Genomic DNA, 24,736 nt, shown 5'->3' with positions numbered 1-24,736 from the left:
TGTGTGTGTGTGTGTGTGTGTGTGTGTGTGTGTGTGTGTGTGTGTGTATGTGTGTGTGTGTGTGTATGTGTGTGTGTGTGTGGTGTTGTTTTTAACACCTGGCATCTTAGGTCCCAACGGGAGAGGGAAGGAGCAGGAGTGCTCAGCCCTGGTGGGCTGGCCCATCCCTTCTGCCTGGCCATCTTTCAGCACTGCCTGGAGCCTCTGGCTCCCCGTGTGATCTGTTGGCAGAATTGTCAAATCGGATGCATTTGTAGAGGGCTTTAGAGTTTGCAAAGCATTTCCACGTATTTCACGACGGTGTGGTTTTGAGCCCCATGTAACTTGGTGAGGTGAGTAGGCTAGCCCAGTACCATTACCCCTGGAGAGGGATGGGTGGCTGGACAGGGAGGTGGGAGGCAACATGCCCTTAGACGAGGTTGAGGTGTCTGTAGCCTGGAAGGTGAAGGCATAAAGAGATATGTAGGGACCACAGTCAGAGTTCTCAGTGCCTGGCTTGAATGTGTAAGCAGCTGCGTTGGCAGCCATTTTCCAGGAGTGTCCCTGAAACTTGCTTTTCAGCTGCTCCCTGGTGGCTTTGGCATTGGACGGGGGTGGCCAGCCAGGCACGTGCTGACGGTATCCTTCCCCCGAGGAGCTCCAGTTCACTGTCCCCTATTGCCACCCTACGTCAGCAGGGCCTCTTTCCACATACCAGTTTGCAACCACTTCTAAATAATTAGCTTTGTGATCTTGCATTGGGGGATTGAAGACACTCATGGAGTGTGGGGTTAAAAGAGCCTTTATTCCTCAAAGTCATACTGAGGCCCCAGTTTGATGCACATTCCATTCCTAGATGGTGTGATGGTGGGCCTGTGTCTGGCTTCAGAGTTTCCAACTCATTAGAGCTGCGGGGGCGCAAGGGTGGAGTGTCCATTCCCTGCAAAGAATCCTACAGTTCCTCCAACCCCTTGGCGCAGGCAGATTTCTTGAATTCGTGAGCAGGTCCTTTAATCCTTGTTGGAAGATGTTGATGAAAATCAAGGCTGAGGGTTGTAAACTGGGGCTTAAACGTAAAGGTGATCCAGTATCTGAGCCCAGATGTGGGCCTGGTAGGAAAGCTCTGTTGTTCGGGCCAAGTAGGGAAGGGTCTTGAGGAACAAGTGGGTTTGTTCTCATCACAGGGTCTAGTCTTACTGGGTCCTGGGCAGAGTTTTAGTACATGCCCCCCTATTTCAAAGGAAGGTGGACCAGCATCAGCATCCTACATGTGCCACAGATGTTCATTCATTCAACAGATACTTCTTTTTTTTCCCAAATGGATATTTCGTTGAGAATCTTTTATGAGGCAGGCCTCATGCTAAGGCATTGGAGATAACTATAAATAGGACAGACACCATCTCTTTCTCTCATGGCCTAGTGGGACAGCCACTGATTAATTATTTAATTCAGGTAGTAAGTGCTGGAAAGAGAAAGTGTTAATGTAATGTGGTAAGAGAATGTATAACAGGGATCCCTAACCTAATTGAAGGAGTCAGGAAAGGCTTCTCTGAGAACCTCTGGGTCTTTCTTAGAATAATGTTTTTAAACGTATAAAGTAAAATGCATAGAATTACAAAGAAAGCAGTTATATTGAAATGCAGTTATCAAAATATAACAACAAGGTTGTGATAAAATAATATTTATGTTTATTAATGCATCATATAAAAAGATCAAAGGTACAAGCTTGATAACTTCTATAATTTTAAGTTGTGATGAGCATAAATAGTGTTTCAAGATACCTTGTAATGTGATAAGAAAATAGCCTTCCCTTTCCCTTTCCCCCTTTCCCTTTCCCTTTCCCTTTCCCTTTCCCTTTCTCTTCTTCCCTCTGTTGCCCGGGCTGGAGTATAGTCGGCACGCTGCAGAATCCCTGCCTCCGGCTCCAATGATTCTCCTGCCTCGGCCTGCGGGCTGCCTGGGATTGCGGGCGCACGCCACCACCCCTGCCACCACCCCTGCCTGCTTTTTGTCCTTTGGCTGGAGGCACGGTTTCGCCGTGTTGGCCAGGCTGGTCTCCAGCTCCTGACCTGGAGTGGTCTGCCTGCCTCGGCCTCCCGAGGTGCTGGGACTGCAGACGGAGTCTTGCTCACTCGGTGCTCGGTGTTGCCCGGGCTGGAGTGCGGTGGCGTGGTCTTGGCTCGCTGCAGCCTCCGCCTCCCAGCCTCCTGCCTTGGCCTCCCAGGGTGCTGGAATTGCAGCCTCTGCCCGGCCGCTGCCCCGTCTGGGAGGTAGGGAGCGTCTCTGCCTGGCCACCCATCGTCTGGGATGTGAGGAGCGCCTCTGCCCGGCCGCCCCATCTGGGATGTGAGGAGTGCCTCTGCCCAGCCACCCCGTCTGGGAAGTGAGGAGTGCCTCTGCCCGGCCGCCCCGTCTGGGAAGTAAGGAGCATCTCTGCCCGGCCACCCCGGCTGGGAAATGAGGAGCGCCTCTGCCCGGCCGCCCCGTCTGGGAAGTGAGGAGCGCCTCTGCCCGGCCGCCCATCGTCTGGGATGTGAGGAGCGCCTCTGCCCGGCCGCCACCCCCTCTGGGAAGCGAGGAGCGCCTCTGCCCGGCCGCCCGCCGCCACCCCCTCTGGGAAGCGAGGAGCGCCTCTGCCCGGCCGCCCCGTCTGGGAAGTGAGGAGCACCTCTGCCCGGCCGCCCCATCTGGGAAGTGAGGAGCGCCTCTGCCCGGCCGCCCCGTCTGGGAGGTCTACCATGGAGGCCAGACGCAATGTGGGGGCTGGACGTGGTGGCTCACGCCTGTAGTCCCAGCACTCTGGGAGGCCGAGGCGGGTTGATCACTTGAGGCTAGGAGTTCCAGACCAGCCTGGCCAACATGGCGAAACATATGAAAAATACAACAGACAAACCAACCAACCAACCCAGTGACAACAAAACGGGTCTACCCTGGAGTCATACTCTAATTTTTTCTATTTTCCTCCCTTTCTGATCCTTTATCCCACTTTCTTTTTCTTCCTCTTCCTTCTCCTTCTTCTTTGTCAAATAGAGGATTGAGTTATTATCATTGATCCATACAAAGTCCCTCTCTCATTTATTTTCTTTAATTCCTACCCCCCATTTCTATTCCCCGTCTTCCCATATGCAACCTTCCTAATAAGTTTGATATGCATCTTTTTGTTTGATATGTATCTTTTGTTTGTTAGAAAATGTTTATTGTTTTGTGTGCAAAAAAAATTAATAAAATTCCTTCTAGTCCAAAAAAAAAAAAAAGAAAATATGATTTCTGTTGGTGGCAAAGTCACAGACACTGCTACCCTAATTACTACTGTAATTTGTTATCTACATTCATAAATGTAGAAAGCATTTATACCTTTATAAATACATTCATAATACAGGAAAAGCTAAATTTCAGTTAGAAGTTAGTGAAGATAAAGATGTCATTTTTCTCCATCCAAATTCATAGACTACAGTGGAAAAAAATTATATAACACTTGGAAATAAAAGATGATTTTGTGACATTTTAGTACATACTAGAGTATTGTGTAAGAAACCACCTAAGGACCAGCTGTGTTCTAGGGGACGTAACTCTGTTTATTATTTTTTATGGGCCATACTTTGTAAAGTTAGGTAGGATGCAAATTATTTCTGTTTGGTAAAGAAGAGAAACACAAAGATTATTGCCCTGAAGGACATTAACCTGTTGGTATCTAATGTAGCAATCTTATATCAGGATTATATCCTCTTTTTTAGGGTCTCTTATTAGCGAGTTAAGTAAAACTTTGAAATATGCTCAATACCTATTTGTATGAGAATTAGGCTTTTAACATTTTAGAATTATACTTGACTCCAGTTTAAGAACTGCTGAGTGAGCAGGATGTAAAGATGTGTTGCTTAGAAGAGAGGTCTGGTCTGGAGATGTTAATTTAAGGATGCTGTTCGGGAGAGTGGGTGAAGTTGGCTGGGGGACCGTATAGAGTAGGAAGAGAGGGTAGACGGAGTGAGCTGCGGAACTTCAACATTTAAAGAATGGGGAGAGGAGGGTTTACAAAGAAGAAGGAATGATTGCTAGAGAGGTAGGAGGGAAACCAAGTGTCCATCCAGTTCAAGAGGCCAAACAAGATGAGAACTGGAAGTGCCTGTAGGGTTTATCTATAGGAGGTCATTGTTGAGCCTTCACCAAGAGCCTTTTTTGTGGTGGTGGTGGGGAGGGCAGATTTCAGAGGGATGAGCAATGGAAGGAGGGAGGAGAATGAGAGGAGTGGGGAAGATGGAAAATTCTGGCTGTGAGTGGAGAGGGGAGTGCTGTGGGGTCCAGAGAGAGAGTTTTTAAAAGATGGTTCAGTGATGGAGTTTCTTAACCTTAAGGAGATATGTGTAAAATGGATTCCTGGGCTCCCAGCCCCTGGAGATGTTTTTCTTCAAGAATAAAGCCCAGGAATCTGTATTCCCAGAATACCGAGCGCTGTGGTACAGCTACAAAACTAGACATTTCAAAGTTAATCTTACATGGCTGGTGGTATTTTGCCAGCTGAGGTGGGTGCTCTCGATTGAGTGTGTAGCACAAGTTCTGCTCACATTGGAGCTATGTCACCATTGTCTGCTTGGTGTCACTTGGCCTGAGCACGTGCTTTTCTCTGAAGGGATTTGGGGGTTTGTGGACATGCTGGTAGCAGAGGGAACATGGATCAGGTTGTCACTGTGGCTCTTTTCAGCAGGTCATGCTCAATAGCTAGATTGGAAGGGACAGCAGACTTGCCAGCCTCTCGGGTATTATTCTGGGTGGAGCAACGGGGAGTGGATGTTGCTCCAGGGATGTCTGTGGGAACTATTCACATTGACAGGCCAAGAGAAAAGCATCAGATCTGTCCTGGCGGGGTCCTGGCTCTACTGTTTTAGGCTTAATCTGAGGCAAATCCCTTCTCTGAGCCTCAGTTTTCACATCTGTAAAGTGGGGATAGTACCACCTCCGCCTATAAACGCTGATTGTTTATGACAGTTTTTCAACTCCTGCAAGAACAGTTGTACATTTTACAGTGTAACCCAGTACATATTGGGTTCGCTGAATGCATAGTGTTGCTACCTATGCTACTCACTGATGTTTTCTAGTCAATGTAATTTTTTTAAAATGCTAGTGTAACTCACTGATTTTCTGACTAGACTCCTGGGTTGAGACCGGAAGGGTGGAAACAGTGGCTTAGACTCTCAGCTTTAGAGGATGAAATGAGATCATGTGTGTGAAAGCATGGATGTACACCGTGGGTCATGAACACTGAGTTGTTATTTTCTTATCAGTTAACGGAGCTTGGAGGCAGAGTTGATTTCTGGAGTGGGAATTCACCTGCTCTTCCTCCTTCCCTGCTGCCTAATTCAATGTTCCCTCTACCAGTTCTTCCTCGTTAACAGGCCTGGCACACCAAGCTGGCAGTGATCCAGAGCCCTCTTGGCTCAAGAAGAGGTTTTCCAAAACATTAAAAGCTTTAGGGACATAAGTCCTGGCTAAATGCACTGCAGTTGCAATTTCAGGATAAGAAAACCTGTTTTCATAAGCTCTCAGATAAGCTGCCCTGACCCTGAATTGTCCATTGTTGACAGCAACATTTGTGCTGTGGGGAATAAAAGAGGGGAGAAACTGTGCTGCGTAGTCCCAAATATAAGGTGTGGCTTTTTAAAGGAAGCAAAATATAAGAAATGCAGCTGGCCTTGTATTTACAGCAGCAGGGAGTAAGATGTGTGTGGCTCTGGAAATCTGTCTTCCTTATGCCCCAACTCTGGTACTGGAGTCTGTCAGACTTGGGTCTGAATCACAGCTCTCTTATTTGCTGTGTGACCTTGAGCAAATTTCTTAACTCCCCTTAGTCTCAGTTTCTTTATCTATAAAATGGGAACAATAAAAGTGCTTACTTCTTACACTTGTCAAGGTAATTCAGTTAGATAACACGTGAACTGCTTAGCTCACTGCTGGTCATACAATAAGCACTCTACTTTTGGCTGTTATTGTTATCATGGGCTAATCCCTAAGCCCTGGATTTGGAATTAAAGGATCCTCTCTTGGATTCTGTTCCTTGCCAGGTGCTTTTGCATTTCTCTTTGTTAATAAGCACAGTTAGCCCCCTTGACTCCCACTAGCCAAGGGTCTCACATCCCAGGGCCAGCCTCTCCTCCCACCTCACACACATACACACACACACACACACACACACACACAACAATATCACCACCATTCAGGGATCATGGTGCTTGGTTTTATTTCAGAGGCTGCTGGGTAGACATTTGAACATTGGGAAGCATCAGTAGTGAGATCCCCAAGCTTGATTTAAGGTTAGGCCTTCACTTTCTGTGAAGAGTGGTGTTTAGCTATGGTGGCTCATGGCAGATGTTTAGAATTTACATTTTTAAGGGGCATACAGTATGCATATTTTAAAATTAATGTTCTTTTTTTTTTTTTTTTTTTTGAGACAGAGTCTCTCTCTGTTGCCCAGGCTGGAATGCAGTGGTGCAATCTCAGCTCACTACGACCTCTGCCTCCCTAGTTCAAGTGATTCTTTTGTCTCAGCCTCCTGAGTAGCTGGGACTACAGGCACTTGCCATCACGCCCAGCTAGTTTTTGTATTTTTAGTAGAGACGGGGTTTCACCGTATTGGCCAGGCTGGTCTCAAACTCCTGACCGTGTGATCCACTCGCCTCAGCCTCCCAAAGTGCTGGGATTACAGGCATGAGCCACCGCGCCCGGCCTAAAATTAATGTTCTTTCTTATATCTCTCATCAAAACCATTCTACAAGTATTTGCTAGGTATGTGTTGCGTGCCAAGTACTTTGCAGATTCCGTATAATAGTTATGAAAAAAACCAAACCACGCAATGTCACATGAATGGAGGCGAGACAGTTCAGCTAGCAGTACAGAAGGACACATAAGCACTGCACATACGTGGGAAAGGGCACAGAGCAAGCGCTGGGCAGGGAGGAATCAGAAGGCCCATGCAAGTGCGGGAGGCAGTATCTGGTTGTGTTCTGGAAGTCTCTTTCTTTCCTTTCTTTTTTTTAGGCAAGTTTTTTTCTTTTTAACTTTTATTTAGAAATAATATCAGATTTATAGAGGAGTTGCAAGAAGAATCCAAAGGATTGTTATATGCCCTTTATCTCGATTCCACAAATATTAATATTTTATCACATTTGTTTTTATCATACTCTTCTTCTACATATACGAAGTTTATATATGATGTTCCTTTGCCCCTTAAATACTTCAGTATTTCCTAAAACACAAAGACATTCTCTTATGTAACCACAGTACAACGATCAAAACTAGGAAGGTAGTATTTGATTCAGGACCCAAACCAGAATCACACACTGCATTTAATTGTCCTTCTTTAGTCTCCTTTAATCTGGAATAGTAGTTCCTCAGTCTCTGTCTTTTGTGACCTTGACATTTTTAAAGAATTTTCCGCAATTTGGTTTTTGATGATGTTTTCATTTAGTGCATTATATCAGGGGGCACTCGATGTCAATTTGACCCATTACTGGTGGTGTTACTGTTGGTCCGTTAGTTAAGGGGGTTTCTGCCACGTTTTCCCACTGTAAAGTTACATTTTCTGGTGGGGAGATACTTTGAGGCAGTTAATTATTTTCATAATGGTAGCCAAGTGGTGGTAATTTTTTTCTTTAAACATTTATATTGGACATGCTTATTATGGCAAGTTGAAAAATAGAGAAAAGGGAAGAATAAGTACTACCGAGGGCAAATCCTCAGTGTTTTTCTGAGCATACTTTTGTTTACTTATAGTTGTGGTTATACCACGTATATTTTGAATTCTATTTTTTTTTTTTTTTGAGATGGAGTCTCACTCTGTCACCGAGGCTGGAGTGCAATGGTGCGATCTCGGCCCACTGCAAGCTCCACCTCCTGGGTTCATGCCATTCTCCTGCCTCAGCCTCCCGAGTAGCTGGTACTACAGGCGCCTGCCACCACGCCCGGCTAATTTTTTGTATTTTTAGTAGAGACGGGGTTTCACCATGTTGGCCAGGATGGTCTCAATCTCCTGATCTCGTGATCCGCCCGCCTCAGCCTCCCAAAGTGAATTCTATTTTTAAAGACAACATTAAAGCAAATATTTTTGCATTGCAAAGTCTTTAAAAACACCATTTAAATAAAATACCATCTAAATGGCTTATTCTTCTATTGAGTGGCTTACTCTATGTAACCATTCTGTTGTTGCTGGACATTTAGGTTGTTTATAGGTTTTAACTCTTATGAGTAGAATGGTTGTGAGTCATATGTGTGTCAGACCTCTGCTAATTTCCTCAGGACACATTCCCAGAAGTGGAATTACCAAGTCAAAGAGCATAAATACTTTAGAGATACATGATAAATTGTGCCAGCTACCTTTCCAAAAGAATTCTGCTAGTTGAGGTTTCTGCCAGCAGTATATGACAGTTGGGCTCCATATTTTAAGAGATTCACTAATGGTGTTTCCCAACCTTTTATTTTTTTTAAACTGTGACCCACCAATGAAGATTTGTGTTGAGATTAATTTCCTATATTTTGACTTATGAGAGCCTAGGTATTTATTTCTAAAAATAAATTATGGTATAAAATAGCACATTACTCTTTTCAAGCTGTAACAGTCTGAAACAGAGCATTGGGAAGAACTCTGGGAATCACTGAGGTGGCAGTGTCTAGACAGTGTGGATTTGAGGTCACATGTGAGGAATTAGGATATTTCACCTAGAGAATCCTAAAAGAGATGTGTCTGCTGTCTTTGGAGTGTGATAGGCTGACAGATGGGTGTGTGTGGTGGGGGGGATTTAACATTTCTAATGAGGAGCCCTCCAAGATGATATGGGTATGGTGTAGGACTTGGGACTTCTACATATTAGCATATTGAGTTCCCACAGCCTTCTGGGTCCATCTGAGTTGAGTGGTCTCACGAGATTTTGAGTCCTTGGCTCTGACGGGCTACCTGGAGGCTGGAGACGGTATGTGAGGAATTTTGAGGGGATTTCTGTATTTGTGGGAAACTAATCAGCCCAACTCAAATCTGAATTGAAAGAGATATCCTGGCTTTTCTGTCTCCAGCAGTGGTCCTCTTACCAGAAAAGGGCTGAGGTAAGGAAACTGGAGAGTTCCCGGGCTAATTCTTCTTTTATTTGTGGATAGCTGGCACCAGGTGACCAAGGTACCTGATAAGAACAGGCACACTGAAAATTTGGGCTACTAGGAAGAACACTGGGTAAATCAATCCCTTGACGGTCTCTCTGTCTCCTTCCTTATAAATAACATATCTAAAGTTTAATGCATGATTTGGTGCTTGAGGCACTTTGAAATATCCCAATTGGAACAGATGTTTGTATTTCTTTCTAGTTAAAGCTTTTGTTCAGTGGGCACTCAAGATCTATTTGTATGTGTCTCGGAAGACCCAGAATGGGAGCTCCTTAAAAAGATCATTTATTTCACCCATGCAGAAGCCTGCACAGGGATATTCCAGGGCCAGAATATCCCTCTGTGGTGTCAGGGACCGAGGTAACGTCTATCTTGTTAGCTCCTCTTTAGCAGGCCCTTCCTCCACATTATCTCAAGGTGGCTACTTGAGTTCCAGCCATCTTGTCCAAATTCCAGCTGGCAGGAATGAGGCAGGGCCTAAGAAGACTCGTATCAGATGTCTGTTAGGGACAGTTTCTAAAAGTTGCCACATCACACTTAAGCTTACATTCCAGGGACTGGAACATGGCCACACTTGCTGCAAGGGAGACTGAGAAGTGAGGCTTTTATTGCAGGTGGCCACAGGCCCAAGGAAACTCAATGGTTTCTTCACAAGGCGTGATTACCCCGCAGTACTTCTCTGGTGGTGGTCATGAGAATAGGTTTACCAAATGATACGATTGTAAAGAACTTTGGAAATCACTTTCAGTTCCTCAGTTTTCCAGAGTAGGAAACAGACTTGGAGAAGGAGAGATGACAACTAGTAATAATCAAAGTCAGCACAAAACTTGAGCTTCTGACTCCAGGTACAGTGCTCTTTCCGCCAAACCACAAGCTCTAAATTCTCAGCCCGCTCAAGTTCTCTGACCTTGGATTCAGGGCCACATCTGTTTTCTCAGGTCCTCCTCTTTTCCCTGAGTCCCTTTAGTACCAGCTTCTTATGAGTCTAGACTTAGATTCTGACATTTCAAAACTATTTTGGGCAAAATGTGGGTTAAACTAAATTAAACCTGTTTCTTCACAGTTCTCAACATAAGGGTATCTTTTTCTCAGGTGACAGAGCAAAAGAGGTCGAGTTCCACCTTCACCCTTTTTCCTCAATGTTAAACTTCTGTTCCCAAGTCTTCCTCCGTTAGCAAGCTGCTTTTACATAATTGGATATCTCTGGCTTCATGGTCTGCATTGAATAGTAAATCTATAATGACAGACGGCTTTGCTAGTTATAGAGAATGTGAGGGTGCTGGCACGCGCCCCAGAGATGAGGAGCTTTTTAAAGCTGAGGTGTAATGTGGCAAGGACTGTTCTCCCTGATTATCTTCCAGCGTGCTGGGACTCTTATCTCTTTAGTCTGATGGTGATGCTGGGTGGCGATCAGTCTCATTAAGTGAGCTGAGTGAAAAGAGGAGTTTGTGTGTGCTATGTTAGCAGATGGGGAGGACCACACACTTCCTGCACAGTCTCTGGCTGGAAAGAGACCTGGGCTAATTGCCACATTTAGGATCTTCATGCTCTTGGCCCCAGGAACCTTGGGAGACTCCAGGATCTGCTGGACTTGCAGAAAGCAGAGGGTTAGTCTAAACCCCTGCTGGGACCCTCCTTGCCCTGGGATTCTGGAAGATGGGGGCATTTCCTGGTTGCTTCAGCAGGCCCTGCCTTGAAAGGAGATGTTCCTTTTCTGCTTGGGTTGTGCCGTCTGTTGCAGCAGTCCAGGGAACTTGTGGGGTTGAGAGAAGCAGCCCTCCTCTGGCCAGGAGTTGGGAGGCCCAAGTTCTAGTCCTGGCTCTGTTACTTACCTACTGTGTGACCTTGGTAATTAATGTAACCTGTCTGAGCCTCAGTTTCTTCATCTGTAGGATGAGGCGAGTACCTACCCACTGGGGTATTGTGAGGGGTAAACGAGTTAGTGGGTATGAAACCTGGGAAGTGTGCTCTAAATGTGCCGTGTGACCTCTTGGTCTGGGTCGCTGTGCAGCTGGTGATGATTCGAGGTTTTCTGGTGGCTGAATGTGTGTACGTGTTCGCTCCTTCCTGCCTGGACCTGCTGCCTTGCCTGATTGCAGGCAGGGCCCCTGGAGAGGAAGAGGTGGTCCCCGTGTTACTGCTGTCCTTGCTCCCCTTGTAAGTTATCTCGCTAATAAAGAGAAGTGCAATTATTCTGTGCTTCTGCATGCCAAACATTATGTTAGATTCTTTGTCATCTCCCCCCTTATGTAGTCCTGAGCCACCCTGCAAGGTGGGCATTGGTATTCTCCTCTCCACCTTGTAGGTGGGGAGTTGACACTCAGAGGTCTAGTAACAGGCCTGAGGTCATCTTGCTGTAGATGGTGGCACCTGGATTTCCCCCAGGTCTGTCTGACTCCTGAGCCAGTGCTCTTTCTGTGGTGTCTGGAAGACTGCAGAGGGAGGAGAAGAGAGTGGGTTTCTAAGTGGGATGGTGGTTTGTCTGGCCGGCCCTGAATGAGCAGACACCTGTTACAAGCGCACGGCAGGGGGTCTGGAAGATGAGGAAGGACTCAGTCTCCACCCCATTGCCTCCAGCCATGGCAGAGGTGGGCAGTGAGGACCTCCATGCCCGGCACTCTGGTGCTGCTGGGCTCTGAAGAGAGCCTGTACGCAGGGGAGGGATTGGGTGGTGAAAGGGGACTGGCGCTCGGGGCGGGGGAGGGGGGGTGCAGTGAAGCTCTGTGAGGGGGTTTGGAGGTTGGAGGCATTGGTGCTCTGACAGCGACGTGCTGGTTGGCTGATAATAGGCAGGACCTGGCATTGGGGGCCTCTATTTCCCAGCAGCAGAAAAGGGGAAAGCCATTTTTCCCGGCAGTGTTCTGCCCTGCACCAGGGAGATGCTTTATGGGTCTCAGCCCAGCCAGTGGGGGCAGCTCAGCCCTGATGTAAATACTGTTAAAGCTGAGGGTTGTGAGCAGAAAGAAAGCAATTATTGGAGAAGGTCAGAAGGAGTTTGCATGGTGAACAAAGGGGATCTTTTTTCTCTCCTCTACCTCTAGAGCGATTGACTTCGAATGTAAAGAGCCTGCCAAGCCCAGGAACAATGCCGCGGCTGGCATGGAACCCTGGCTGCCTTTGGAAGCACTTCTCAAACCCTGCCCTTTCCCCCCAAGGGCTTGACAAAGGAACAGATAGTTTTTGCATCATTAACGTTGTTATTGTTGCTGTAGTTATTGTTGTTATCAAGGTTTGTGGGTTGTGACTTATGAAGTCTGCAGTAAGGCTCTTGGCAAGGTGCTCCGAGGCTTGCTGGGACTGTATCTTAAGGAAAGGGAGGAGCGTGCACACTGGAAAGGTTAAAACAGACTGAAGTGGAGGAGAAAGGAGAATGTTAAGTGGCAGGAGGAAAGTCCCCTTGGGCTTATGGGGAGGGAGGAAAGGGCTCCCTCTTGTCTGCATCTGTCGCTGTTTGCTAGGGTGAGGGTCTGCCTGAGGCCAGACACAGAGGGGCCTTTCATCCTTCCCCTTCTCAGAAGCCCAGTTAGTGTCTTAGCTCTTTGGACCCCATCTCCCTGGATTCTCCCTGATCGACCTATCCTGATTATTTTTCCTCTCTTGTTCTCAGATCCTGCCAATCTAGGCAAATCCTGCTTCTCCTGTGCCCACTAATGCCTGCATGCCCCCACCTTCATGGGATACAACTTATCCTTCTGACCCTGTGGCACTTCCTTGCACCTTCCCATTATCACCCCAGCTCCTGTGCTGGGTAGACTTTCTCTCCTCTGCAGCCTGGCTTTCAGCTCCCGCCACATGTACCGCTGACATTCTCTCCAGTGTTCCCAGGGACTTCACAGCCTTTGGCCCTGTCCCAGCCTCTTCACTCTGCCTGCCTGTGGATCACTCCCTTTTCTTTAGAAGTGTCCCCTCCCTGGTCTCTGTGGACGCAGCCCTCCCCACCTCCCTCTTGGTCCTGCCTCCTCCCTCACTGAGGGTGTTTCCTGTCTCCTCCCTCTGAGCCCGGCCCATGGGGACTTCATTTACTTGGTGGCTCACCTTGCAACCTGGAGGAGGCCTGTATTTGATGCCTCACTGTCTACCTGTCCAAAACCTGAGCCTATTATCATCTTCCTTAATGTAAGAGAAAAGCCTCCTCTGCTGCTGCTTCTCCATTCTTCCATCTTTGGCTGTTGTTGCAGCCTCCCAGCCCAGAATTCTAAGAGTCATTTTAGACTTTTTTTCTCTTTCTTCCTCACTTACCTATGAATAGTCATTGGGTTTTGTTGTTTTTCCCTCTGAGGCTTTTGCATTGATCCATGTCTCTCCACGCGGGCAGCCACCCAGCAGGGCCCTCCACCTCTGGCCTCCCTGGATGCTGCCCAGTCTGAGGTCATGGCCAGATGAGTCTCTACAATACCGTGTTCATCCTTTCACTCCCCTGCTAACTGGGCAGTGATGCTTCCCACTCTCTTCTTGCACCAGGCCAGGTCCTTGGCCAGGCTTTGAAGAGCCCAGCCTGCCCCCCTGCCTTCTGCCATGCTCTAGCCCAGACACCCCCTGAGCTGTGGTCTGTGTGGTTTCCATCGACCCTTCTGGGCCTCCCAAGGGCTGCTGTGGACTCACCCCATCACATACTGATAGTGGGTGACCTCTGCTAAGGCCAGGAGTGTGGTAACAGTGTAATTTGTCATGTTTATAATACTGGGCAAACATTTCCTGAGGGCTTTCAATGGGCCAGGCCCTGTGCAGGGGCTCTGCCCTCCTCCAGAGCTCTTAATCTTGGGGATGGAGGTGAGGGTAGGGAGGAGATGGACCCTTCATAAGGCTTCAAAACCGGATTGGCTGTGGGTGATGCCCAGTGTGAGCCCCAGTGTCATGCCCAGTGATGGTTTTCAAGCAAAGTACATTTGCTCAGCGTGTTTCTGGTTGGGCTTAACTTCTCTACTGCATGACGCCAAATGCTGGGTGAGAGGCTTGGCTGACTGTCTGGAAGGTGGTTTGTTTAATCTCATTGGCCCTCGGTTAGATGACCTGCGGGATGGACTGGGTTTTATGGGAAGGAACCTGAGGGTGTGCTGTGAGCCTCAGCCTCTCGTGGTTTCTCTTGTACACACTTTGTTGTCGCTGCGGCTCAGCTGCACACAGTGCTGCCTGGGCAGATGAGCTCTGGGTTCATCCTCCCTCCTGTCTTCCCTTTTCCTTCTCCCCAGTTCCAGAAGTGTGGGTGCCTACCAGCCTCAGGAGGGGCTGGGCTACAGGTCAGAGTCCTGAGGCCCTGGGCAAGAGCAGTTGTTGCTCTCCACTGGTCAGATTATCTGAGGATTAAAAACAGCAGTGAGGCAATGTGTTTTTCCAACAGATTATTTTTTTTCCCTTTAATCATGTGCATTGGGCTGTGGAGTTTTCAGTCTGAAGTCCATTAGCTCCCTGGGAGCAGTAGGATAACATGTAATAATAATGAAGTTTAGCAAACTTTTTGGTGAGCTGTTAAGGTGGCCTGCATTAGGGCAGCAGGTCCTCAGGTATTTTACCCTGCTCTGCAGGATGTGATGAGGGAGAAATCATTCCTTGGCTTCCTCCTGGGTGGCTTTACTGTGGGGAGAGGGAAACTTTGAATTCCAATGGCAGATTATATTTAGAAACTCTAGAATATGGTAATGTTTCAGTCTTCTTCTCTGCTGAGATGGAAGTTTGTGTTATATATTATGGTAACTGATACTCTCAGAGTGCTTTCTGATTTATAAAACACGTTCAATAAATTATCCCATTTCATCCTCATAGCAATCCCACGAGGGAAGTATCATTATCTCTATGTCAGACAGGAGTCACTAAGCCTCTAAAAGGTTGAGTGACATTGGCTAGGCATCTTAGCTATTGAGTGATGGGGCTCAGACTCAATCTAAGACTTCTGGCTGCAAAAAGGCAGGAGGCTGAGAAGGCGTGAGCTCATATTAGAAAGACTGGGATTCAGATCCTGGCTCTACTTACTAGCTGTGTAATTTTGGTCAGATTATTTTTAAAACATTTTTTTCTGGCAGAAATTAAAACTCCTCTCAGTATGACCAAGCATATCAAATAAGGTATGGTTGCCCCTTTTTACTGACCATGTTCCTCCATGAGCTCCGTCCTCGCTCTGTTCTGGTCTGGTTGCTCTGCAGGCTGTTGAACAGTTGTCATCCTGGGATTTCTCTTCACCGTCAACGTGGTAATCCTTTTGCCTCTCTCTTTCATTGATTTCTTTGTTTCCTAGTTTCCATGTCTAATTTTTCATTTACTTTTTGTTGTAGTGGAAAATGGGTCCCAGTATCTTTCTGAGAAAGGGTGCACTGGTGGTAAATGTTATACATCTGATATTTTCATCTGTTCAAGTCTATTTTCGTGATTGATAGATAGTTTGGCTGGTTACAGAATTCCAGTTAGAAATCATTTTCCTTGAGAATTGTGAAGCCAATGCTTGATTGTCTTTTGTGTGCTGATGAACAGTCTTATGCCAGTTCTGACTCCTGATCTTTTGTATGTTGTATTTTTTTTTCTTTGAAATGGTTAGGATCTCCCCTTTGTCTGCAGTGTTCTGAAAGTTTTCAGTGATGTATTTTGGTAAAAGTCTTTTTATTCATGATGCTGCGTCCTGCCAACTGAAGACTCATATCCTTCAGTTTTGGAACATTTTCTTGAACTATTATTTTAATTTATTTGCTTTTTTAGATATTGAGTCTCACTGTTGCCCAGGCTGGCCATGAACTCCTGGGCTCAAGTGATTCTCCTGCCTCAGCCTGCTGAGTAGTTGGAACTGCAGGTATGAGACGCTGTGCCAGGTTTCGAATTAATTTTTTGATAATTGATTTTCCTCTTTTTTTTTTCTTTTTCTTTTTCTGGAGTCTCTTTAATTTGGCTCTTGCGCTTAACAGGTCCGTTCTCTTATTTTTCTTAAGTCCTTTTTTATTTCTTGATCTTTTTGTTGTATTTTCTAGGAGATTTTTTTTTTCAATTCTACTTCCACCCCTAATTATTTCTGTGATAGTTTTACTTCCCAAGAGATTTTCATGATTCTCTTTGAGTTTTTATTTTTCTTCATAACATTCTATTCTTTTTTATGGATGCACCATTTTATTTCTCTGAGAATAATAATTTTCTTGTTTTCTTCTGTTCTTTTAATTTTCTTTTTCTTCTACATTTCATCTTTCCATTGGTTTGTTCTGGTCTCTGTCTTTTGTAACTGGTGAACCTTGATTATCTGTCTGTTTTGAAGAGCAAGGCACTAGCACATGGACTGGCAGCTCTGTGAGTGTGTGGAGGGAGTGGAGAGTGCTTGTTTACTGGGAGAGCCTCACAGTGGAGATTTGAGCAGGAACTCAGCTGTTTCAATGGAGGATCTCCAAATCACAGTCTTTAGGTTGTTTTTCTTATGCTCCTCAGTTTCCCCAGAGGGAAATTCTCTAATCTCTTGCCTGGGGAATAAGACTGGCAGGCGGCATTCCAGAGAAGGGAAGGGAGATGCTGGGGGCTGGGAGCTTGGAGGAATGAATGATCTCAAGGTTCAGTTTGTACTTTCTCTGAATCCCCCTGTCTTTTCTGAGGGCCATCCTCCCACCCTCTGCCAGGTTATCTCCCAGTGGAACTTTTCTTACTCAATCTCTCCATATAGTAACCCTCTTGCTTTCTGACAGGTGGGCAAGGGGCTGTTGCCCAGCTGTGCAATCTGGGCAAGGGGATCTGCTTTGTGTCTACTCCTTATTCACACTTTTAATAAACCCCTACCCCTTGCTTTTAGCCCACCCTTCATTGTGCCTGCAGAGGTGCCTGATACCTCCAGTTCCCAAAGTTTTCCAGGGTTCTCTGGGAGAGAATTGGCTCATTTCTTGTTGACTGACCTCCTGAGATCACTTGGCTGAGTAAGAAAAGCTAAAAGCCTCTCACCCATCCATTCCCACCCTAGGCATTAAGGGATGATCTTATTTCTCTGTGTATTTTATGCTTTGGTGCTTCTAGATGGGCTGGAGTTTTTACATTGCCCCAGCATATGGCATTGGGGTAACATGAGGAATATGGACAGACATTGACCTCCCAGGGGGCTCTCGACTAATGTGTAACAATGCAGAATGTTTATACAAACCTTCCTTGGTATCCTTGAGGGATTGGTTCCAGCATCCCGCCTCCACAGGATACCAAAACCCATGGATGCTCAAGTCCTTTATATAAAATGGCATGGTATTTGCATCTAACCTATGCATGACTTCCTGTATACTTTAAATCATCTCTAGATTGTTTGTGATACCGAATACAATAGAAATGCTATGTAAGTAGTTGTTATACTGTATTGGTTTTATTGGTATTATTTTTTACTGTTATCCTATTATTTTTTATGTTTTTCAATATTTTCCATCCATGGTTGGTCAAATCTGTGGATGCGGAACCTGCGAGATAGAGGGCTGACTGTATATATCTGCAGTCCATACAGCCTTATAAAAGTGCATGGAGGGGAAGGGAGACTGGGAGTGGGCTGGGGGGTGTCCCTAGAGGTGAAGAAGTAGGTGTGGTACATGAGATGCGTTGGTTTGCCCTCATCCTCTGGAAGTAAAGCAGCTCTAGGCAGCACATCCATGGGCACCGATTCTTCTGGGGCCCAGCCAGAAGCTGGAACTCACGGTTGTTGGCTCCTTGCTCCCCAGGTGGTCCTGCCATCATGGCTGTCCTCTGCAAAGGTGTCCTCGCTCATTGAGAGAATCTCTGACCCCAAGGACTTGAAAAAACTGCTCAGAACCCGGAATAATGTACTGGTGCTTTACTCCAAATCTGGTGAGTGTCCCTTCCTGGCCTTGAGGTCAACCATCGGGGTAGGATGGGATTCAGGGGAAGGAGGGGGGCGGAAGTGGGAGGCAGGAGACCTTAGGATGAAAACCACTTAGGGAGGGTCCCAGGGACATGGGGTTTGTCACCTTTCCTCAGAAGACAGAGGCAGAGGCACACAGAGGCATTGGCTCTGCCACTTTCTGATCCCAGGGGGTGGTTCCGTTTCTTTTTAATGAGTGTTTGTTGGGAAAGTCCCCTGGAGCCCCTCACTCCTCAAGAGGGAGAGGGTGTGTGTGAAGTAGGACGGAGGATCACAATGGTGGGCACTGGGGATGGATGTCCTGGCTTGCTGCACAGGCATGGGGCCGAGCCCTGCCAGGGCATTCTTTGCCAGAGCTGTTGATTAACTGGCCAGGCCGGCCTGTTGCCAGCTGAATGGGTCCCAGGCTTGGAAGCACTTACCCCAGCTGGCAGCCCTGGCCCTGCCCAGTCCATCTGTCCTGCTCTGGGGTCAGATGCAAGACTGAATTTGGAGTGGGCGCTAGGCTTGGGACACAGCATTTCTTGGGGGCAGGAGCAACGGACTGCCTCTCTTCTGACCTTGAGGCTGGCAAGGACATAGCAGATGGAGAGAGGTTTGCTTGGCTCTTGGCAGTGACTTTGGGGGAGGGTGAACGCTGACTCTGTTGAAGTCTTTTCAGCAGAGTTAAGTGCTTTTTGCTGCTTCTAAGGATGCCAAGTTTTCTGTGGCCCTGGAGAAGCAGCAGCCAGTGGCTGGGCCAGTTCCGGGCACAGCTTTCCCCGGCAGCTTGGCCTCAGCACTCACTGGCACCTGGGGGATGATAGAGGCTCCAGACGTGCCTGCATCCTCCAGGCATCCCTGGCACATGGGATGTGTTCATTGCCACTTGCGGCTGCTGCTTCCCCTTCTGAGGGTCTGGCACACATGCCCCAAGTGCATTGTTGGGAGCCCAGCATGTGACTAGAATTCCTCTGCTGTCAGGAATAGGGGCGAAATCAAGGGAAAGGGGAAGCAGTGTCCTCTTGAGGCCTGGGGCATAGGGACCTGAAAACATGTGGCTTGCTGCCTTGGATACTCCCAGAGTTGGAACTAGGATGATTGTCAGTGATAGACACGCTCCATTCCTTCTCTAGGGTAGATCCCATCATATAAGCTAATCATAATACAGTCTCATTGGCTCCTTTGCTGTGAGGGAGGCAGTGCAGGTTGTCAGAGGACATCCAGTATACAAATGAGGAAATGGAAGGTGGGAGTAGCGGACTCGTTTGAGATCTTCCAGCAGCAGGTGGGAGCTGGTCCCCTATGCCCCGCTGCCTCTCATTTTCTCTGATGGAGGATGGGAAGAGAGTATGGATTCTGCAATGACAGAAGGGCTTTGAGATCAGAGTGGGGCTGAGGCTGGAAAAATCATTATGGGAAGTTAGAGAGTGGAAAGGTGGGGCCTGTTATCAGGAGCTTGCAGGACGGGAGGTAGTGCCTAAGCTCTCTTTCCCTCACCCGACCCTGTCTTGAGCCATTGAGAGTAGAGCCCCCGGTGCTTCCCACTTGTCAGCCTACCTCCTGCTTTCATTGCCTGATGGGGCCTGGGCAATTATTTTAACTTCCTGCCTCCTTGCCCAGGCCTGCTGCACGAGAGACATATGACCTTCAGTGGGGCTTTTGAACAGTGCAGAAACTGGATTTTCTTTGCTCCCTCCCATCCTTCCAAGCAGTGCCTCCCTTTCCATGGCTAAAATGCAGGTTAGGGCAGGGGGTACTTTATCTTGCTCTAGTTTATTTCTCCCCCTCCCCTGCTTCCCAGAACCCAGTCCAAGCAGTAGAACAATGGCTTTCCCCACTTCAGTGACTTGCCCTCCTCCTGTCACCCGGGCCGTGGTTTCCTGGGAGTGCCTCCTGCAAGTGACTCCGTGCATGTCTCTTGAGCGATACTTTTGTTTGCTTCTGTGAAAGGCTCAGCATGCTCTGTATTCACAAACAGCTACCATTATCCACACTAGAAAAGGCTATCTGTGGAGGCACATAATTCAGACATCATTTCTGCTTGGCTTAGGGATGTATCATATGGTTTTTGGCGGGAGAAAGCAGCAGATCGCTCTCCCCACAAGTCTTTGTCTGGCAGGCCTTTCAAGTGAGCTCACAGGTGTCACCTAGGAGAACGTGACTCAGGAGCCTGCTGGCCACAGGAATCAAACACTGGCCACAGCCACTTTGCAGTGGATCATTGCAGGCTGGAGTGCTGAAATCCTGGCCACAGAGGCTCTGTCCCTAAGACCCTGCCCTCCCACAGTAGTATCCGGGTGCCTTGCCCTGACCCATCAGGATTGACACCTGCACAAATGAGAAAGTCTTCCTTTCTTGCGATCACTCCATCCTGTCCCAAGGCATGGTCCACATTCCTGCAACTGACCCCTGGAGGTGCTACCAGGACCAGCTCTTGCCCCGTGGCTTCTGGGTAAGTGGGCTGTTAAATGTGGCTTAGGTGTCTTTGGCATTGGCCCATCAGAGCCTAGTGTCACGTATAGACCTCATTTTATCATCAGGTTGTACTGAGCTCCTAGATGAGCGTGTGCTGCACAAGTAAAGGAAGGATCTGATCCCAGCTCTCGTCAGCTCCTAGGTGGGGCATCAGGACAGTTGAACGTGGAGTCAGCAACATCACTCCCTGCTTTAGTTATAGGATCGTCATTGTTTATGGAATTTTCAAAATTTATCCCGGAAAGACATGAGTCAGAGACTTTACTGGCCTTGAGGATCTGGCTGAGAGATTCTTGGAAGAGTAAGGTGTGAGGTGTGGATTAAGGCAGGGTGACTTGGGGGTTCTGTGTGAAAGAGGAAGGCCCTGAGGATGGTGGGATCAGGGGTTTCTGAGAAGAGCCAGGACTATTCTTGCAGCACAGGCCCTGGCACTGTTGAATGCAGGGATGGGTGTTTTACCTGGTGCTCAGGACTTCTCCACCCCCTCTGGGATTGGTCTCCATCCTTCCTCACCCCTGAGGGAAGATGGCAGACATGACCCAGTGCCCTTGGGCACAGATGTTTAATTTTTTTTTTTTTTTTTTTTTACAGAGGCGGCAGCTGAAAATCATCTCAGGTTACTGTCCACAGTGGCCCAGGCGGTGAAAGGACAAGGCACCATCTGCTGGGTGGACTGTGGGTATGTGCTGGGGCCATGTGCCATGGTGGCTGCTGGGCAGGGGGCACTTGGGGCTTTGATGGGTGGGGACAGGAACTGTCCCTTGATTAATAATTGGGAGAGAGGATGCGATGGAAAGATTCCATCTAGTGATACTTCGAGGTCACCTCTGGACTGGAAGAGCGGTGTCTGGCTTTCCACCCCTTTCTTCCCAGCCCAGTCCCGTTTCTTCCCTTTTTCCATAGAGCTTTCACTTTCTTCTATTTCCACGTGTTTCTTTCTTCTGTCTTCCCAGAGGGAGGTGAGTGGCAGAGGGGGCCTTCCTGTCTTACAGAGGGTGGCCTTGATACCAAGAGAGGCAAGATGATTTTCAAGGTTACCCAGTGGGTTTGCCTGTGGTGGGTCTGCAGCAAGAACCATGAGCTTTACCCGCAACCGAGGACATTACCACTAGACGCCTCTGCTGCCCACCATGCAAAGGTAGAATCAGTGGGTCAAGCTGCCTATGCCTTGGCTTCTGAGGGGGCCCAGGCTTATAAAGGTCTTCTAAATCTTTAATGTACCTATTATTGCCTGAGTCATAAGCCCTGTTACTACCCTGCAGGTTAAGCGAGCTTTTATGGCACCCACTCCAGTGTAATCCTCTTCCTCTTCAGTCTGAATTCTAAATGGTTACTTTTCGAGTGAATTTTTGGGACACAACTGATTTATAAGTTGATGACCTCAAGTTTGTTCTGCCTGTGATTAGAGAGCATTGAAGGAGATTCATATTTTGACAAAGCATTGAGTGAAACTAGGATAATAAGTCTTAGCCAAGTGGTGTGTGTGTGTGTGTGTGTGTGTGTGTGTGTGTGTGTGGCCTCATACTTCCAGATTCATTCAGATACTAACTGAACAGAAAAGGTTGCTCACCAGGCAGTAGGTGAGATCTTAGCCATTGGTTAATTCTAGTTCATAGTTGGTCCAAAAGTGTGCTTGCCTTGACCAGCCGTGCTCTGTGTGACTGGCAAAGTAAAAAGCCTATTAGATGAAGACAAGGCACTTTAGAATTTCCATATCTGAAGATGACAGCAGTTCTGCCAAGCTGATGGAGGCTTATTGTAGGGAATTCTTATGAGGCTTGTAGGCGGTAGAATGGGCAGAGGAGCTTTGACTTAGTTGCTGTCTCCACCTGGGTCCATGTAATAGACATTACCGGGCATTTACTACGTGCTTTGAGAATACACAGATGGATAACTGCATCCTCAAGGAGCTCAGTGTGTGAGGAGAAGGCAGACACTTAGCCCAGTGATTACAATGTCAGGTGAACAGTGCCACAAACACAGACTATATACATGGAGGGAAAGCCCCTCCATTCTGCCTGGAAAGGTTGAGAAAAGCTTCACAGAGGCGGTTGAGTTCACATTTGGTGCAAAGACCTCGGAGCACAATACCACGTGCTCACAGTGCCCTGGCTTTCCCTGCAGGCAGCCACAGAACTGCCTGTGGAGGTGAAAGGCCTGCTGCTGTCCCTGAGCGGCCTGGAAAACATGCAGCGCAAGGTGCCTGAGTGAAATGGGGTCAGGAGTAGTGGGTGAAGACAGACTATGGAGATTCAACTTCAGGACTGAAGTTTGGAAACATGATGTCTAGAGTCAATAAAAGTGCCAATGAGAACATCCTGTGAATTTTGATGTGTTCAAATTAAAATTGGGGCAGGGAAGCACCTTGGAGCTTGAAAGAGTTAACCTTAAGACAGAAGGATGGAGTATTCCATGTAGTTGCCTCGCTGTGTTGAATTTATTCCTGTAAGAGGAAATAGAAACTGAAATGTTAGACAGCTTTTAAAATAGTGTGGATAAGTAGGTGAATTATGGAGCCAAAGCAGATTAAACTGGACTCAGGAATATCTGGGGGTGAGTTTGAAATTAGAGTCAGGGTGCAATCTTTCCAGAGTAGCCCAAGGTTCAGAACTCTGGGCTGTGGCCCATGTAGGCCACTCTAGGTGGCAGCTGTCACGAACCACTGTTAGAAAAGGAGATCTCCAAGAACCCAGCTCCTGCCCTCCAGCTCATTCACTCCTGCTCCTAGACTTCTAAACTTGCCTGTAATCATCAGGGCATGGGGAGCCCCCATGTTAGCTCCACAGAGCCCTGCAATGACAGCTCTCGCAGTTGTCCTAAGTATGTCCAGTCCGTGTCTGTGGGTCTGTGAATGAGACACACCCAGGGATGGGCAGAAGTGGTGTTGGGAACTTTGCTTTCTGGTGCTGTCTGCCGAGGAGCGAGTAGGTGGCACAGGGCCATGCTGCCTTCTTTATCCTTGTTACTGTGAAACAGCAGGTAGCCAGCCAGAGCTTGCCTCCCTCAAATGGGCCCTGCTGAGGCACCCATCTCTCATCCTTTCCAGCTCCACTTCCTGCCCTGCCCACGAAGGGTTGGTGGCTAGGATGGGGACAGGGCTTGGGGTTGGGGTGACCAGGAAGGTCAGGAGTGCACCGGCCACCCTGCTTTTCCCTTTAAAAGGCAGGTGAGGGGAACAGGGAGCATCTGGGGCGAGAGAAGATGCTGCTCCAGTGTTGCGGTGTCTTTGCAGGTGTGTGGAATACGGGAGAAAGCCTTGGGCTTAGGAGGGGACCCGGGCTGACTGCTAACTAGTCAGTTAGCTGCGCTGCTCACTAGCCCTGTGACGGCGGGCAAGTCAGTCACCCTGAGTGTTTCCTCAGCTGTGAAATGGGACAGCGATACGCGTTCTGCCTTCTTTCCAGGTCTGTGATAAGGATCGGGTAAATGAAAGTTCTTTCTTAAATAGGAAATACAATTTAAATGTGAGACGCCATTCTCCTAGTGTTGTTTTTCATCTAGACAAGTTTGTTCAGGAGGAAGCTGGAGGGGGAGAAATGGTATGCTTGTTCACTCAGCAACTGTTTACTGGGTGAGGATCCCTTGTTTCTTGTAAGGATGAACCTGAAGAAGGTTTTGGGCATGGGAGTGAGTCCCAGGCCATGGGTGTTTTGCTCTGACCCTTAAGAAGTACAGGGTGCAGGCTGGGCACAGTGGCTCACACCTATAATCCCAGCACTTTGGGAGGCCAAGGCAGGTGGATTACCTGAGGTTGGGAGTTGGAGACCAGCCTAAGCAACATGGAGAAACCCCATCTCTACTAAAAATACAAAATTAGCTGGGCGTGGTGGTACATGCCTGTAATCCCAGCTACTCAGGAGGCTGAGGCAGGAGAATAACTTGAACCCAGGAGGTGAAGGTTGCGGTGAGCCAAGATCGTGCCATTGCACTCCAGCTTGGCTACAAGAGCAAAACTCTATCTCAAAAAAAAACAAAAAAACAAAAAACAAAGTCCAGGGTGCAGTGGAATTTGTAGGACTAAAGGTCAGAAGACCTAGCTTTGAGTCCAGGCTCTGACATCAAATAGCTGTGGGGCCTTTGGCAACTCACTGCCATTCTCTGGGCTTCAATTGAATCTTCTGGGAAATGTGGAGTTGAGTCTTCCAAGTTGCTCTCATCCCTAAATAGCCTGGTTCAGAAAATGCCGGAAGCTGCCAAGCTTGGTGTGTGTGTTATAAGCGTGGCGGTGGGCGTATGCCTTCTAATCTTTGAGGGGGGTCTTTTTCTCTTTGTGCCCCTGCCTCCCCATTCCCATTTTGGAAGGGTGCCTATCCTTCTCTCTGAGGTTCTCTCCTGTCCCCTTCTTTTCTCTCC

The 24,736-nt window shown here is 47.7% G+C and overlaps 1 protein-coding gene across 1 annotated transcript in view; it reads left to right on the top strand.

Moving 5' to 3' along the window:
- PDIA5 (protein disulfide isomerase family A member 5) overlaps positions 1 to 24,736 on the top strand; it is a 94,387-nt gene that overhangs the window by 5,963 nt on the left and 63,688 nt on the right. The window contains exons 2-3 of the mRNA XM_032150006.2: positions 17,766 to 17,892; positions 20,975 to 21,062. Coding sequence (XP_032005897.1) covers positions 17,766 to 17,892; positions 20,975 to 21,062 — 215 coding nt within the window. The remainder of the gene's footprint in view (positions 1 to 17,765; positions 17,893 to 20,974; positions 21,063 to 24,736) is intronic.

Source organism: Hylobates moloch, unplaced genomic scaffold (genome assembly GCF_009828535.3).
Source record: "Hylobates moloch isolate HMO894 unplaced genomic scaffold, HMol_V3 SCAFFOLD_4, whole genome shotgun sequence".
Taxonomy (NCBI): domain Eukaryota; kingdom Metazoa; phylum Chordata; class Mammalia; order Primates; family Hylobatidae; genus Hylobates; species Hylobates moloch.
Note: the sequence above shows the minus strand (reverse complement) of the source record. Positions and strands in the feature narration are given on the sequence as shown.